Below are 18,807 nucleotides of genomic sequence, written 5' to 3' on the forward strand. Positions count from 1 at the left end.
GAGTGCGAAAATGCTAAATTGAGTTGGGGATTATTAAATATAAAATTCGAAAATTACCGCAGGAGGTGCAAGAACGGGTTGGTGAATTCTAGTGGTAAGCCCACAAGAAAAACTGCTAAGAATTACTGAACTATACAAATCAATTGGTTGCGAGTGCGACAAGAAATTGGGAATGAAAAGACCCTTGTCGTTGTATTTAATATGGGGTAAACCCAAACTCACGCAGTTCTGCCAATATTTATATCAACTTTGTGTGGCAAATCAGCTGTACTTGCACAGCATTCTCGATCGAATTGCTGCAGATCACATTTGTCAAGATGCCACGCCCCACACACGCCCATCGACCACCTACATCTGTTGGTCAACTTGTTTTGATCTTTGCAAGTTCGCTGAGGAAACCAGAAGTTGCTTTTCAGCTTTACAGTTTGCATTGTGAGTAACATCGGTGTTATGCGAGCCTAGCCTGTCTCTGCCTGCACTTACCGGAATTAACTGGCTATTTTCCTCGAAATCCCGACCGAATATGGGTTATTCTCTTCCGGTAGCAGACTAGACTGTCTCAGTGGTGTTTTGCTTTTGTCATCAATATATATGCAAGTGGTATTAGAGGTAAATACCACACAAGTTTGCACTTTTAATCGTAATTAATTATACCCTCGTAATTATACTCATGTCTCTTTTTGTGTTTAAGAGTTTGGACACAGAGACAAGGGCTTCGAAGTTTAAACATATTCTGGTCAATTGCCCTAACAAAAAGATTCCGACAATTTGTCTAGTTTTGCATGAGACTGTGGCAAATCAAAACGGATATGCTGGGTATACTATAGATCCAAAAATAGGTCATTTCCCATGTTTTGATGCACTTTTCACTGGTCACCTAACGATTTTGCCAAGTTAAAAAAAGACGCACAAACCCCACAGTAGCACAATATCCTCTTGGATAAACAACATGTCAAATAAAATCAAAAACCGAACCAGTTTATGTAGTTTCTCGCATTGCAGCAGCAGCAGCAGCAGCTTTGCAGCCATGCAGATGCAGCACCCAGCTTCAAACCGCTAATTTATTGTACCCTTGTCGCTCCTGTCGCCGACCCGGTGACTCACCATCTCTCGATGCTGGCGGTCGTCGATTCCACCTCGTCAATACCAACCGTCGCTAATTAATCGGACGGGCAGGTCCCGTTGATAATTTTTCGTCCCTGTGTTTCGCTTTTGTTAGCTGACGGTGAAAGAAGGTTTATCCATTCGTACAAGACGCGACCTTTTAGAGGTCTTTCTGTTTTCTATTGAGTTTTTTTCTTGTATAGATTGGTAAATTAGGGAGTAGATAGAATTTAGGTCTTGCACAGCCGCTCGTCTGCTCTTTAAATACCTGCAATCCATTATAGGTTTTTGCAGTGGTGAATGAGCAAAGGGGCATGTCGTTGCAATACTTGTTACCAATGGGGTTTTGTACCTGTTTCCAGCTATTATCAATTATGACCTCGTAGGTAATTAACAAGCTTTCATCAGATCCCACGATTTACATCATAGTTGCGCATTTTTTACCCAAAATACCAGTAGAATATATTACTGTATGCCAAAAGTAGGCACATTACAATTACCGTGCTGTCCGTTGCTGCGCAAAACTTGGCAAGCAAATGTTTTGAGTTGGCAGTGTTGACAACTACCAAATAACTCTTGTCCTCGGACAATCCCACGTTTTAGCGCGTAACTGATTCGACCCACACGCAGAGCAGCAAGCATAAAAAACAACAACAAAATTACCAGGCAGTTCCTGCGACAAAATCCTCCAGACTGTTAGCCCCCACTCTGGACTATTGACCCAAACGTGAGGTTGTCGCCTTTATTCTTTTGTTTATTTTTTGGAGCCATTGTTTGGTTTCATAGCGTTTTTTCAAGGAAGTATGTGGTAGTATCTGTATAGTTTGAACCAAGCTTGACAATTCACATTCCATTGCACTTTGCTTTACATTAACTCCCACTCGTTTTTTTGACAAATACCTAATAACCTTTCTTCCTTGCGAATTTGCGAATTTCGGTGTCACAAATCAACAAATGTCGGTGATTTCAATACGTTTAAGCTATGGGGTATAATGCAAAGGGTATAACGTTGGAGTTCATGTGTATCATACACTTTTAAAAAGCAGCCTTCTAAGTTTGCTCAGTTTTCTCACTTAGTTTTACTTGTATTAACGTCGTTTAGATCCTCTTATAAGCAGGTACAAACCATAATTTCCAGCCTTGTATTTTATCCACACTTCCGATGAAAGTGAATTGGAAAGAACCATCCACCGGAGTTCGAACTTTATCTTACCCCCGGATTAAGGGATGGGCCTGATTTCGATTCGCAAAAGCGGTTACCCTCTTCACCTGTAACAGCCGCATATGTAATCGGTTCCTGCCACATATGGGGCTATTAGCAGGTGCACCGAGCAGGTTATTCCGCAATGACGTGCAGTCCAGCATAGAAAACGTAACTGCAAGTTCACAATTGAACGTTGGCCAATGAAAACTTGAAATTACCGGTACTTGGAACTGGCCACAAGTGCTGTACAAACTGCAGCGTCGATCGAAAATTCCACATTTATTTATGCGCTATTTTTCTTAGTCCGAGGAAATTCTAAGAAGTGCTCGGTTTAAACATCACCTCACACCTGCAATTTATGGGTAATAACATCTTTTCTCATTGGCGCGGCAAGATTTGATCCGGGCTTGTCGACCGAGAGAGCAATTTCAATACACAAAGCTTGGTATTGATGAAAAGATGAAAGCAAAATCAGAATAATTCGCGCGTATAGCAAGTCACCATCACTGAACAATGGACAACAATCTTTGCTGTTGCCTTGGAAATAAAACTAAAATTGGGAGTCACAGCGAACAAAAATGATAAAAAGAAAACACAATTAAACTTAAAGCAAGATTTGAATTATTTTGCTTCTTGTGGACAACTGGGCAATTCCGTGAACCAATTAAAAAACACAACTTTGTGTACATGGTTTAAAATCTGTTTAGCTTATGATGTTGTCAAAATTTCGGATGCTGCTTGGGAAACAAACCATCAGATAGAACAGACATATTGTGCCTGGAACACGCCGGGCGGGATAGCACGGTATTTCGCTTTCAATACCGCCAAGGCTTGTCCAATGCGCCTGTCAACAAGACGACGCCCTTATACCGCAACGGTCGAATATTTACCACAATTTGGTATCTCATTTCTTGTTTACCGTGTTTCGACGCTCTGGTACCAGCAGGTGAAAACTCCTGCTAAAAAGCCGTTTAACGACCTCGAGTCTGACGCACCATTGCGGTTACCCGATTTGTTTCCCTCGGGCCAGGCGAGGTCGAATAACAAGCTCGCTCGCTGTCTAGGTACATGCCCTTCGCCGAAGATGTAACGGCTTCTGTAGCTTTCAAGGCCAGGTATGTTTATCAGTGGTGGCGCGTGCGGAAAGGCCGGCAGCACAACCGAAAAACAACTCATTTTTTCTCGTAAGCTGTGATGGACAGCGAGCGAATCTTGTTTTCGAAGCTTCACGAGGTCGATACTGTTTACGGCGGGAATTGAGCCAAGCCATTGTTCCAAAGCATGGAGAAATTCCTCGAGGCTTCGCAATAACCGAACCAATATTTATTCAGCTACCCAGCACCCACGAACCGGTTGCCTGTCGGTGTTTGCGTATTCCCTGCGCTGTGATATTGTACTCACTGAGCGGACTTTGGTGCTTACAGTTTACGGCCCTCACATATTTTTTTATGAATGAGAATGGGACTAGCGGTCGGGTGATTTCCCTCGCGGACGCGTTTTCACCTGGCCCAATTTCCCGTCCGCAACATTGCGAAACCGTGACGAAATTTTTTTGAGCGCTATTTCCGTCAAACCCTTTAACCTGCGATCACATTCCAGTAAATCCAAAGCGAAACTCTAACCGCGTTTGACGTAAAACTGCCGACAAAAAACAACGGCGAGCTTCTACATTCGTTTACCGCATTCCGGCCAAACTATACGAAGTTGGAAGGTCAAACAAATTCCGATCCGCTCACGGCCTCACGCAAACCAAAGAAACGCTGGAGGCCCCAATTTTTTTTAGGTTTTAAAGAATAAAGCGCGAAATTAAGCTTTCTTTTCGAGTGAGTTTAATTTTTTGACGTGTAACGAATTTAGAAAATTCCGGGTGGGATCCTTTAAGCAACCAACAACAATAGGTATTCGTATTTTTAGGGATACTTTATGAAGTGCTGATGATTTCATAATATGCCGTTTGTTTGTGCAGTTTTATTACTGGGTTTAAATTCCACTCTATAAATGGTTCACATTAAGTTGTTTTGAATGTGCCATACAAAGCGTTTAAATTTAGAGACGTTTACCGTTGTTGGTATTCCGGTTTATCTTGCTCAGCGTGTTTCGGTAAAACGCAATATCGAGATAATTTCATCTGCGCCAGAAAAATGAAAAAAGCTTTCAGGTCATTGCTAGATCTTGCAGTAGTCTGTGCATTTTAGATCGCCATCGCCTTTACTTGATCCAAATGTCAAGTTGTTTTGCATGCAACAAACACCATTGGGCCATGCAGGTTCAGTGTCGTGGCTTTAGATCAGCGCCCAAGACGCTGCTTCGCTCTGGCTTCCGGAAATCGTGGCCTTAACCAGAGGCGTGCCTGAAAACGACATTTATCTTTCCGCTTAAATATCCCCGAAAGCTTTATCGGTGTCTGATTGATGTCGGACATTCCGGCGTGCAGATGGGACTGATGGAGTTTCGAGAGTAACAAAACAAACAACTCGAACACGTAGCGGAAACTCTGCACGGCGGCTCCCGCGTTTTGGCGTAGGGCCAAGCTTCGACCTGGCACGTTTGTTTTTCTTTTTTAGCCACGTGACAAGCGCGGAAAATGGAAACGGTGATTAACGATGTCCGTCGGTGACGCGTAATTCCGGATGTTTGTCGTTCTATAAGCTCATCGGCAGCGGTATCCATTAGCCAAATGTCCTGCATAAAGGCCTGTCGCTTTTAGCCGCTACGAATTTGCATGAATCGCATAATAGGCAAATCTGCATTGGTCCACTGTGATGATAAATAATGCCCTAGGACAGCAAACGAAAAAACGTTGCTCGATTGTTTAGTTTCTGTTCGCAACTCCCTCCAATGTTTTATGTTCGCATGTATGACGACATTTTATGTATAAATTTGCATTCATTTTCTAATTAGGGAGAAGCTAAAAATTTTACGACATTTCTGTAATCTCGAGCAAAATTCCGCTTTGTCGATACCAGGAATCTTTGGCAGTACGTCGATCAACGTTCAGTTAAAATTACTGAGGAAATTGAAGCATTATCTGGCGGAAATAAAAACTTTTTGTAAATGAACGAAACTGCGCGAAGAGAACCAAACGCTCGATTCGTTAGTCGCCAAATAATTAATAATCAATCAGTCAGATTGACAAACGATGGACGCCTCCGACTGCCGTGTCGACCTGCTGATGATTAGCGTGTGGGCAGGCGGAAATTGATAGCACCACCACCGAGGGAAAGAAACCTACTGCACGTTATATTGCACGGGTCATGCCACTATATGTGTTGTTGTTTTAACCCAGGGCGGTCCCAGGCGAAATGATGAAAAACCATAACTTATACACCTGTACTTTATACAGGTAGCAGTTTTGAGTGTTCAGGTCACTTCGACATTTTCACTGTAATGTCGTTTGGACACTAACTTTGTTCGTCCCATTTCGCGATGACGAATCGCCCCCTTTTGGTTTGCGCGTTAGTACGGAAAACTACCTCCGCCGGTAATGACAGAAAATAACGTTGCCCCGGTGTCAGGTTATGTCACCTCCCTTTGGCAGGTAAACTATCAAAATTATTTCACCACTCTATTGTCTGTCCTGTAACGCAACACCCCAAAAGTGGACTTGTCAGATTGTACCGGTTGGTCCGCGCATTGTGCCGGAGCAACCGTGATCCAGTGGTGCAAGTTCCGTTGTTGCAAAGGTCATCTGTTGCGGGCTCTGATTCATGAAGTGTCGGTCGGTGCCAGGCGCACTGCATCAAACATATTTTTTTTATCAAGTGACAATGAAAAATATACACCGACTTGCAAGCAGGTAAATTTGCTTGGCAAAAGTAACATTACAGATATAAAAGCTACAAAACGCCACTTATATAAATGTTTTTGTAATTGCAAAATTACGTAGCGATATAACAACGTAAACATAATTACAGTTTACATAACTAAAATTGTTTCAAGATTCTAAATTTACGGTGTATTCGCGTACACGCGTCGCTATTAATAGATCAGTTGCGCACATTTTGGCCGCTTTAAATATTCCGCGTCGCGCAAAGGGAGAGCGCCCGTTCAGATCGCGGAAAATCTCTGTTTTATCCCGGTCTCATGCGTAAGATCGACCTGATCTCTGTGCGCACAAAAATTCGCGTGTTGGTCGTCTTTGCTGACGTCAAACGCTACTCGACGACGCAAGTCAAGTACGCGGATCGCCGTAGCGTGTGCAATAGGGCAACGGTAAAAGCGTAGGTAAGCCGGCTTTAGGGAGAAGTTAACTTGCAAATGCACGCAGGTGTGTCGTGCATTGTTCGCTCGCTGTTGTGTTTTGTAGACGGTTAGTTTTCTAAAATTAGTCTGTGTTTTGTACTTTTCTGTCTTGTTTGTGAATCCCGGAATTGGAAACTTACGTAAAGTTTTTACCTTTTCGACTAAAAAGGGATAAAGATAACTTCGGGAATTTTACCTATATCCATACATTTTTAACAACAACTTGCATTTTTGTAGACATGGATCCACGTTTAAAAATATTTTTAGTGACAAAGGTCCTAAATCCAATCAGTAAAAAATCCCAAAAATTAGCTCAATCCACTTTTGATTTTTAAACAAGATTTTTTATATATATATATATATATATATATATATATATATATTTTCAACCATCCAACCGTGTACTTCAGCATGTACTTTTAGCCTATAGGTGGGTGGATTACTTGAGATGTGCATGTAACTACGGCCGATCTTTTCGTACCTTAACATTGACACTGAAACTTCAATGTATGAATCATTTACCATGGGCTTGTACCTTGTATCCTTCGCTGTGATGCCAAGGACATAATGGCCCAAGTATTATCTGCACATTATCTCGGCAGCGATAAGACGCTCTATTATACATCATCTGCTTTATACGATAGGGTGCAAAAGGTCATGCGCTGTTTTAACAAGCTGGGTCGCTTTTCGCTTTGTTATTCTATTTATTAAATCGTGCTTGAAGGTTAGTTGTATTTTCTGTAATTATAAATCTACCATTGGGCATTTTTTAGAGAAAAAAAGTTTTATCGATGGTCTGACAAAATTTTGGTTTTTATCGATTTTGGAAAAAAACGCTATACCCTTCCCCTTCTTTTGGTTCAAGACTAAAAAACTAAAAGAAAAGGTCGATTTTAGGCCAAAGTATTCCAGATTTAAACCCGCCATAGCTGGTTTCAGTCTACTACGGAACCTCCAAACCGTTCTTGACGGCTGTGTGTAGTGCTGGTTTTGAAACACGCATTTTTTTTAGTGGAAAACAAGCCTTAAAAAACCAAAAAAGTCCGTCTCAGTACCACCTGAAAAGGTTAAGGAAAACACAAAGTAACCCATGTTCTGTGCACGCAACACTCTACCCACCCAAAGACAATTGCTACTTGTTTGACAGTGACCGAGCATGACCCGAGAGCAAAACTAAATACCTGTGGGCCAACGACGAATGCACAAACCTACGATTATGGCTGGGGGGTTTTCGAGAGTGATTACTGTTTTTGATGCTGGGCAAAAGAAGCCCTGCAGGCATACTTACTCTTATGTCTGTCATTTATCGGCTTGAAGGGCCTCGATGACAGGCCCAGCGTCGAAAATCATTATCCTCGAGCGAAAAAAACACTATCGGTGCTGTTAAACGTCATTGGCACGTAGCAGCGTCTGCGCTACAACTAAATTCGAGGTACTGCTTCCGAAAATAGCGAACTGCGATTATTTTTAAACGAGTGGACTTTTGTAAACCGTTGCTTCAAGCGTTTCACCTGCACTGGACCCAAGCATTTACATGCGTATGAATCAGATCGGGGTTATTTTAGGACCTATGTTTGCGTACATATAAAGACTGGCGATTTTTTTAGACTGCACACTTTCGACGCGAAACAAGCGATCGGTGATTTTAATGATTTCGGACCGGAAAAGCGAACCCTTGTGTCTCGCGATAAACGGTAAAACGCGATAAAATCGAATGATGGTCAATAATTTACGTGGGCGGACATCAAACAGCAAAATGTGTCATCAACCATGTCTTATATAGGCATACGACAGGTATCGTATGGGCTATTAGGTTGCAAAACAACCGGACATAGTTTGAAACCTTTTCGACATTTTTTCTCTTTTCTCTGTTCCATGAACGCTGACCGTTTAGTTAGCCGTTCAAACCATATTTGGGCGTTTTCGCGGACGAACCGCGCCGCGAGGGGGTGTAGGGTTTTGGTTTGGCAGAGCGGAGGGGATAAATCATCCACGAAAAATCGATACCAAACAAACCTAAGAAGTTAGACTTTACGAGGGGAATTTCCTCGCATTTCAACGACACAAGCGATACTTGACTGGTCGATTTAACGGCACTTGCCACAAAGGAAGCCCTTCTTCTAAAATCCGTTGGTCCGCGTCCAAATATTGTTTGTGAAAAACTACGACCCCTGCTGATGCGAATGGGAAGTCAATATACGGAGATACGACGCGATTGGTTTTCTATGGCAAACAAATCCCGCATTTTCCTAAATTCATCGGACGCGTTTACTAGATTTTTTGCAGTTCGCTCGTCATCGTGACGTGTGTTGCCCGCCTCGGTATATTTACCTAAAGATTCAACTTCCTGACATTCTACCAATGAATTATTGTTTTGTTTCGTAACAGGTGTCATATTATCGTCGGTGGGGGGCAGAAAGTTATTGGTAATCGACTTTGTCGTGGTTTGAGGGCAAACAAGCAACCAGACATGCGTTAAATTATCATCACTAATTGTACCCCAGCTATTTTTTTACGAAATGATGTGAAATCTTCAAAATATATCATGAGTATTATTCAAAAAATTAAAAGGTGGTCTTATTTGGTTTTCTGTCGTATGTTCGACATTAAAGTTGTGTGGCATATAAGGTTTCACTTGGCAGCGATTCTAACTACCCATAGTTGTTGTGGAGACCGCAGCCGTCGTTGGCGTGAAAAACAACTCGACAAGTACCTGTCAAGAGGGATTGTGACGTTAGTGATCACGTGAGAGGAAAGCACCTCTCTGAGGATCTGGTTTCAGAGTTGTCCATGTCGACTCCACGCGCAGTGCCTGAATCTTGGGCGTGTTGCAATCAATCGCTGTTCGATGTTTGTTGGAATAAAGTGCGCGCAACGGGCGATGTGCAGAAACATCAGAGGCGAGGCGAGGCGAGTTTGTGGCGTAGGAGCTTTGGTGCTGCCACCCACGAGCATGTTTGGACAGTTCGCGTGTGGATTGGCACAGAATGCGCGGGCAGGAAACCAGGTCGCCCACCAGCGCCTGCTACGCAACATGTTTTCACCGTTCCGAGTGAAAGCACCGGCCCCAGCAGCAGCGGTTCGCTGGCGTCCGGGTCCGATTCGAGCTAATGGACGTTGTGAAGTTTGGTGGGTAACTCGATAGCCGGCTATCAGTGAAGTGATAGACAGACACGCGCGAACGAGCTAAACGATTATTTTTCCGATTGTTTGTTTGCCAAGCTGAGAACGGGATCGTGTTTATGTGGCGTGTTGTTGGTGAGTGATGGATTGTGTGTGTTTATACTTAAAGTTTGCTGATGTTTTCTTTGCTTCAAAACTCGTTTTTACCAAGATTAGCTGTGTTTTAATGTCCCTTTAAATAAAACTTTAAAATACAGCTTAATTGTGTAATGGTTCAGTCACAAACGCGTTTGTACTCCTTTTGCGGTGTTCCACTTAAGTTTTTGGTTTTTCTGTATAACTTGTACTACATTAACCTGAACTGTCCTGGGTTATCAAATGTTTAACCATGGTTTAACAAAGTAAGAATGACTGCAACCATTGCTCGATAGGCTGAGCGATTGCAATAACTTGTCTGTAACTATTAACTGTTAGTTAGGGATTCAATAGAGTGTAAAAAAAACGGAAATACAAACAACCAACACTCTTTCACTCAATGATATTACATGAGTCACACAGGTGTGGTGGCGGTTTTGTGAAGGAGTGTCGTTTCACTTTGGTACTCAGAATCTAGATTTACCGCCTCAAAGCAGTTTTGTACCGTCGATTTCGTGCAAAACGCAACCGAGCGATCAAGGATTAAATCTCTACTTGATACATTACTGCCTTCAGCAACCAACCATGGCTCAAACAAGGTTGCAATTTTAGGATTTAGCGTCTTTACAGCGGCTTTTTATCAAAGCGATTTTGCGCAATAACCACTTTGTGTATCCAAAAGTAGAATCTAAAATTAATGTCATTAATAGCTGGAACGTTAAACTTTACGGAATGATTACGGAAATGATTTGTCGACGAAGTCAGAGTTATTATAGGAATGTAGACTTTTATGCCATATCTTTTGATACAACAAAAAAGTCATTAATTTAAAAAACGCGAAATGGTTGATAAAGTCTAATTCACCGCCACCTAGTTTTTTTTTAAATTTTGTTGACACATTGTTAACCTGGTCGCAATTTTAAGAGACTACGAACAAATCTTATTTTGCCAGTATTGTGTACGCTCGCGAAAGTTCCGCTTCGCGAATCAATAACTACTAGGCTCGCCGCAAATGGGCCATGAACTCAACAGGTGTTTACGGTTCAGCTGTAGTGAAGTACTTAACCGTTGGATATAATCAGCCACGGGGCTTGCAATCCGAAACCTGGAAGGTCACAAACATTTGATTCGTTGTCGCCTTTTCTCGGTTTCCCTTTCGGACAATACGGGCGAGACGCGTAAAGTAAACCTAACGGGCCCAAGCTAAGGCGTGTGATGTGCAGGGCCTTGAATAATTGATGAGAGACGCGTGGAAAGTAACCATGTTTGGTATCAAGATCGATTCGCGCACCAGCGTGGGTTAAGGAACACTGAATCGGGGATGCGAACGTTTGGACTGGTACACACGGAATACATGTGGTAGCCGATGGGATAAGAATTTGCGGAATTCGTAGACACGAAGCGTTTATTTGCTTTACGTCGCAACGAAGACGATTTCTTGTTGATCCGAAATTGCGCCATTCTCACACTTTGGGGAGCGTGTTACGAGCCGGGCGCACAATACTCGTGTTTCGACGACTTTCGCAACACAAAGGCCTCGTGTCGGTTCCCGTGGGTAAGGAGAAAGGAGTTCGAAGGCCCCTTGAGTGCTTCGCCTGGCAATTGCTCTGACAGGGGTGAAACAGTGAACAAACAGTCTCTTCATTGCCACTCGGCCGGCTACAGATATGTATGGAATGCGGAACGACCGGGCAAAGTGTCAAACAAACAAGAAGCGAAAAATTCCGGGTGTCAAATCGGCCATCGGAGTTACTAGGAATTCATCGCTTGATGTTGTTTCGCAATGTCAATAGTGTAAACTGCTCTAGGCACCTATTTGATATTTAGTAAACTTGATGATACCATCAAATCTCTACTACTGCATGGGTGATAACATCTGATCAGCAACGTTATCCCATTAATCACTGAAAACCTATCTGGCCATGCATTAAACATCTGCCAACAAACAACCGACGTTCCCGTCCCATATTTTACAGCGGTAAAAAACTACTCCCAGAACTTTTTGTCGTAAATTTCATGCTTTTACGAAAATTCCACGTTATTTAAAAATTTATAAGAATGCTTAGAACTGCGTCAGTTATTCCACTCGGCGCTGGATGCCTGGCATACTCGGTAACGTTATCCACGCCTCATTGGCAGATCAAGCTGTGTTTGCTCTCTTCCCATTGGTACACCCTGTGTTTCGTCGGCGGTCTCGTAATCAAGCATATCCTCCTTAATACAATTAGGCGGAGGTTGTTCATCGGTAGCATAGTGTATAGATGTGCCTCAAATCGAGTTGTTTATCGCAGGGCGCGTTCTCTGGGCGCTAGCTTCATCCGGACGTCGCCCTCTTCCATGAGTCACTGTCTCGTTAAACAACTCCCGTCGAGATCAAACGACGCGGGCTGTCGCTCTGTCGCGTTTCATGTTGCGAAAAACCTAACCACCCTTCCCTTATCCCCCTGCCACAAGCTCGGGCTGATTTGCGACAAGGATAAGTTTTTTTTACGACCGGAAATTGCCCCCGCACTAACCAAGTCCACGTAAACTTGTGAGCTTTTTCCGTTTCTTTTAATCCTTTCCGCAAATTAAAATAAGAACGGGGATCAGTAAGCGTAGTCCCTTGTCAGTTGTTTTATGGGATTAAACGTGTGTGAATGTGTTATTAAAACAAACAAAAAAACAACAACAAAGAAATGATTGTTAAATAAACATTACTTTTTGAAAATGTCTACTGTTATCAGTCGAATAAAAACGCGTTGATAGGTTTACTTCACATGTAAGTTTCGTGACTTTATGCTTTATGTAAACTCTTTCTATAATTCTTATCGGTTGTTAAAACGTCTACCACAAATTATATCCACTTCACTTATGGCTTCTTACAGTTATATCACTACATTAAATTGCTTTTTAAACTTACCTGTTGCATAATCTTTGGGCGTTTTCATCATGTAAGAGCACCAAAGGTGTGTGTTTTAAAAATGCTTGGAATGATGAGCATTCTGTTTCGGCATCAGAGAGTGAATGATTGATTGAATGGTTAAAATAAGCTTCGTTCAGTCCAAGTCAACTGTTCGTTCAAGTCAGTTAAATTTTTTTCGGGTCGGTTTGCGTAGCATGCTCTTTTCGCGCCACTGGAGCAAAAGATGTTCAGAAAACTGTACAAATTACGAGCGCGGGTTATTTCGCGTGTAGTTCATGTTGTTTTTGCGCTGTTGCATTTAAAGTGCTAAAATAAGTTACACAAGGTGTAATAATCATAAACCGCACTCTTGACCAAACCTGAAATTAGTGGAAAATTATCTGGTCATGAAAGTAAATTACATGTTATCAGAGGTATGTTTTGTTCGTGGGGCGTGCTTTTCGGTATGAATAACATTGATGCCTATTTATATGTGTGGTACAGCTCAACATAGATACATGGTGCAACACACAGGCATCTTAATTAGCGTAGACAGCGGATTGCCAGAGCGATCAGACAGCAATTGATAGACAGTCCCACAAACGTTACCAACTGACAAACAAGTTACAGACAGCGCGGGCGGGCAGGGCTTATCTCCCTCCCTATTTTCTCTCGCTCCAAAAGTTGATCGACTTTCAAAGAGAGCAAGGGAGGAGCCTAAAAAAGTTGTTTGTGAGCTGATCGCCTAGCGCCCGTGCTTCGGGATTTCCCTAACACCTTCTTAAGTTCGATGGCGCGGAACCTTAGGGCCTGTGATCAACGAAGGTCAGTGAGGGGCATGGCTTCACACTTCAACTGTGATCTCATCGCCGTGGAGTGCCATGGACTTAACGCGTTGGCGGTCTTGACATCGGTTTCACCACAGGCTAAACTGTGCTGCTCACTTGTTTATAAAACTGTTTCCGACGAGGTGGCGCAGGTCTGTGTATTTTTGTTGCTAAGCGCCGAAAGGTGTTGGTTTCGAAAGAGCTGATAAGTACAAAGCGCCCTTGTTGCCTTCCGCAAGTTCAGCGCTCCCTTGAAAACTCGGAAATGCCGCGAAGCTAGTGTACACAAACGGGTCACCAGAAGGGACAACTAAATCAATGGGCATAAACGGCCTTAAAGTTCAACTGTAGACAAACTATTGTGTAAGTTACGAGTCTGGTATATCGGTGCAAGGATATAAACCTGACTTATCGAATACGTGTAGTTCCAAACTATTTTGTCAGAGCAAATTAGTTTTGACCAAAAATGCTCTCGGATTTGTATTACGCTGTGGCCCACGTAACATTTTAACGACAAAACACCAGCTTTGATCGATGGGTGAGCCGAACAAACAAGCACTTACTGTCAAAAACCATGGTCTTGTCGCCGTGGAGGTAATTGATTCAAACAGAACGAGCTCGAATAATTCGATTTGGCTCGATGAGATAAGAACATAACAATCAATAAAGGCGAGCAGAACAACGGCACAGGCAATGAAAACAAAACAACAATTTAGTGTCAGTCATTTTACGTAACCTTCTATTGATCGAGAAGCTTAGACTTCTATAACCTCTAAATTGCGCTTATAATATATTCGTGCTGGAAACCCCCTCTCTATTAGGGGTATGGCATTATAGCTGGGGAAACACTTTTAAGATAATTTTGATTTTGGTCAACATGTTTTTCGCCCAATATACGACGTTCACGATCGTTACAGGAAATAATACCTTTTACGTAAACAGGCTCAGTTGCTATTTCGGAACGTGTGCGACCAGGGCAACATACATTGTTATCTCGTCAATTGCCATAGCGCTTTAACACGTGACCGCGCCTTAATTTAGCTCATTACGACTGCGCGAAGCGGGTCACGTGTCGGGATACGGTCTCTAGTTGTCGTGCTGTTTGCCTTTCTTCGTCGGAGGTAAAGCTGTAAAAAGCCATCGCAAACCAATCGGGCGCAAATATAAAGCTTTCCGTGCAGTGCTCGAATTCATTTGTGCTATTGTTCAGGCCAGATAGAAGAACATGAATTATGACGAAGCAGTTATAAGGGCAGGCAGATTAATTGTCTGTGAGATTCTAAGTTGCCTAAATAATTTGCTTTCGGTTAGATTTGGTACAAAACTAGTCCATTACATTCAGGCGCCAATAAACTAAGAAACGTTTGTTTAACTTTTAAAGCATGTTTAGTTGAGTATTGTTTGGCAGAAATGTGTGTAGACACAAAAGTCATCATTAACATTCCAATACAATTTACAGTTTAAACCTGTTTACCTGTGGAATAGTGAGGGTAGAATTTCAGGTGAGGCGTGTCAAAGCTTCGCTGTGCTTCGAATCACATGAATGCGTTTCTTTTCTCCCACAGTGCTTCATGACGTACCCCGTTTGCCCAGGCTCTTGTGTGTGTGTCGATATCGAAGCCTTCGCGAGGCGCGGCGAGAAGAAGTCTAGCCCTCTCGCGCGCGTTTCTTTCTTGTTGTCCTTGCGAGGTCATATGACTCCCTGACGTCATGGGCGGCCAATCGGTGCTGCTCTGAGAGACGTCAGTCTTTAAAAATAATCGATCTCTTTCTCCCGCCGCTCGTTGCTTGATTCAAGGCCGAAAAAGGGCCCGCTCTCGTACAAATTGCAATGCGCCGCTGTTTAGGTGTGCAGTTGAATTCGTTCCCGTGGCAAGAGGGAAGCTGAGGCTTCTCGAATTTTCGGGCGATGTTGCGTTGTACGCACGTGCGCTCTATTTTTAAATTAGTTGTTAGAAAGAGTTTTATACAACTGTGGTGTCATGAAGTTTTTTTTTACTTGTATATATTGAAGTTTGTTTCTAAACCCGTTTTGTTATAATTTTTCAGAACCTTAGCATACAAGTGATAAACAGTGTTATATTGCCGTGTAACGGAAGACGTCGCGCCTGGCTGTAAGGAAGCTTACTTGAAGAATAGCAGCCATCCATCTGGAAGCAAAGCACCCTTCGTGACAAAGGATCGTGACCAAGCCTTGCTACGTACGCAGCGAACCCCCTGTCGCAAAAAGCACCGCACGTTCGCTCGAAAGGAAATTGTCAAGCAAGCAGAGGAGTGCTTGTAACACGCTGAAGATTTGACTCTGTCCCCCCATTTCTACGAGTGAAAATCGACTTGTGCACCCACGAGCGTGTAGCACAATCGTCATCAACGAGCACTGAGTCATCTTCCACAACAGTAAAGCATCGGCGCGGACCAACAGAAACTAGATAGGAAGAGGACTAGTCATTGCCCACTGCTATCTGCCTGTCCGGAGCCTCCCACTTCTCTCTTTCATTGCTCTTGTGCAGAGCGAAGTGAGTCCCGCTATTGTTTAGACCGCCGCGGTCTGCTGCTACCTATATACCAGTGCACGCTTCGACAGCGTTATGGAAGTAGCGTTTTATCACGACGACCCGAGCAACAGATTATCAGGCGCGTACGACCCGCAGTCTTCACCGGGTTCAGTGGAAAGCATAAACAGCACGGACGCCGGACCCGTATCCGCAATAGCGACAGTACCGCCTGCCTATCGCCATTATTCTGAGCACGACTTTAACAAAGCAAGTGCCCTAAAAGGAATGAGTTTGAGCTTGAACGGTGAGGGAATAGATTACGGAAGGCAACACCAGCACCAACACCAGCAGCACTTGGGCACTTTGCCCAATGGTAGTGTTATAACTACTAATCCATGTACTGTACCAGCCAGCGGTTTTCAGCAAACAGGCGTTATAACGAACTCCTACGCAGCGCTGAGTGACGCCACAGGCAACAGTTTAAGTGTGAACATTCCTGACAACGTTAACGGAGGCCTATCAGGCTCAATTTCAACACCCGACGTACTGAATATGCTCAAAGCCACGTCGCCCGACTTTGAGAGGCCGCTGTCACAGAGCAGTCAGGTCGAATCGGGAAGCAACTTTTACCGGAACGTCACGCAGGAGCAGGAAATGTACGCACAAGGGTTTGTTCGTGAACTTGAGCGCCTGAAATCGCAGAGTGGAAGCAACCCGAACATTGCGGCCTCGGCCATGACACATTCGCCCAGTGGTGCGTCGCACTGTTCAGTGATAACATCGGGAATTCAGCAACAGCAGCAGCAGCAGCAGCAGCAGCAGCAACAACAACAACAACAACAGCAGCAACAGCAACAAATGCATGCACCCTACGGCTCGCCCGACCCCTACTACCGCGAGCATCAACAGCATGATAACCCGAGCACCAGCGGTCTTGGCTCGAGCCAAACCATTCACCACATGGGCAACATGCCTCACCCTAACGCCCGGATACCGCCTCACGGATCTGTGATATCGCACATGAAGGAGGAACCGTCGCAGATTGTTCCAGTAATTTCGAAATCACCCCCCATGTCGCCGATCGACCTCGAGCACCAGGAGCGCATCAAGACCGAGCGCAAGCGCATGAGAAACCGCGTGGCCGCTAGCAAGTGTCGAAAACGCAAGCTGGAGCGCATTTCCCGCCTCGAAGATAAAGTGAACAACCTGAAGAACCAGAACCTCGAACTGTCGACAAACGCCAACCTCCTGCGACAGCAAGTGGCCGAGCTCAAGTCGAAGGTGATGGCTCATGTAAATTCGGGTTGTCAGCTGATGATGAGTCAGCAACAAGTCACTTTCTGAGTCCAAAATAATCCGTAGGTTTGCGGAATATGAGGAACTCGCCTGCTTTGGGGCATGGGCGCCTTGCTGCTGGATCAAATCGAGGGCGAGGACGGAAAGATGAGACGCCCCCGAAAGACGAATAAGTACATTTTCTTGTCGTTTTATTTATTTATTCCTGTTTATTTGCCGTTACCTTTTACCACTGGCACATCAAAAAGCAGTCTCGCACTAAAACTGTTTACGCAGAAGAAACTGTATCTATCATATCCGCCGTACCCTGTAAGCGCACATGTTATTTTTCTATCAGTTTTAAGGTTGCGCGTGTGACCACCGGACGCAACAAGTGTCGGCACCCGTGAAAAGGCTGCTACCCTCGTTTGTTTGCTCGCCAGTCCTATGAAATCTTGTTATTTGCACGACCTGCTGTTGTTGTTGTTGTTGTTCCTCTTGAGTTCGGCCTTCGAACGGCTTAAGTGCCTTTCGGCTGTAATCATATGCTTTCCACCTTTTGCCCGCTTTTAGGAAAACGACTAGGACCCTTTATTTATTTCTTCGCGCTGCGATTTGACCCTACACCATCCGCCAACACTCGTATAGTTCCAAAAAGCGACGCACTATTGTATTTTTACACACTAAACAATCTCACACCTATTTATGTTTGTCGTCGCTTAACGCGAAGACTTTTTCCCATCCTGTGTTTCCGATATGGTCCGCGATCTAAAATGCACTCCCATTTCACCTTGTTCGTTCTACTTTTGTTTTTTGTTTTTCATTTTACTTTATCCTTCGCAATATTGAACAAGTGATTGCCAATGCAATACTCTAAATGTTGTTTTGGTGTTAGTGAAGAGTCAACAGCAATGGCAGGACTAAGTTTAGTTTTGGCAAGCGCTGCGCCCGGAACGTCAACGCTAGTCGTAGTAAACAAATCGCGTCGAAAAGTAAATCTGGCGCAATTGACAGCAGCGTGAGATCCCAGTCAGCACTACGACGACAGATAACGAGCCCGAAGGCAAAAAAGTGCCGAGATAAAGTTACTCCATTCCCGCGTCAATGACGTAGGTTCGACGGCAAAACACGACGTCAGAGAACAAGTACGCGCGCATTGCACCAGGCCTGAGGCAAATTCAAAATAACATCATACGATAAACGTTTTCTGGCCAGGTTTTTGTTTAACGCTGTGACAATGCAGCTTTAGCTTGTCGTTTTCACATCGTACAACTGCCCGATCAAAAACTTCCTGCTTCACAGCTGACGTCACACACATTTGCCACATCTCGAAAATCGTCGACGGACTTATTTTTAACCTCCGTATCCACTTTGTTTAAAATACGTCACGAAATTGGCTCTTATGGGGCCCTGGTCCAATCCGTGATAGGTTGCAGGACGACCCACTCCCGTATCTTGATAATGTAAACATGAAAAGGGACGAAAATAACTTTAAACCCCAACAGACGATGGCTTGTA

At 43.8% G+C, this 18,807-nt stretch overlaps 1 protein-coding gene across 1 annotated transcript; it reads left to right on the forward strand.

The window, feature by feature from the left end:
* Positions 1-15,533: 15,533 nt before the first annotated feature.
* On the forward strand, positions 15,534-18,158 carry LOC145222400 (transcription factor Jun-like). The gene has a single exon (XM_080088511.1). It carries the CDS (start codon positions 16,108-16,110, stop codon positions 17,356-17,358), a length of 1,251 nt encoding a protein of 416 aa, XP_079944637.1. The 5' UTR covers positions 15,534-16,107; the 3' UTR covers positions 17,359-18,158.
* The last annotated feature ends 649 nt before the right edge of the window (positions 18,159-18,807 follow it).

The sequence above is a fragment of the Phallusia mammillata genome, chromosome 4, assembly GCF_965637545.1.
Source record: "Phallusia mammillata chromosome 4, kaPhaMamm4.hap1.1, whole genome shotgun sequence".
Lineage (NCBI taxonomy): Eukaryota > Metazoa > Chordata > Ascidiacea > Phlebobranchia > Ascidiidae > Phallusia > Phallusia mammillata.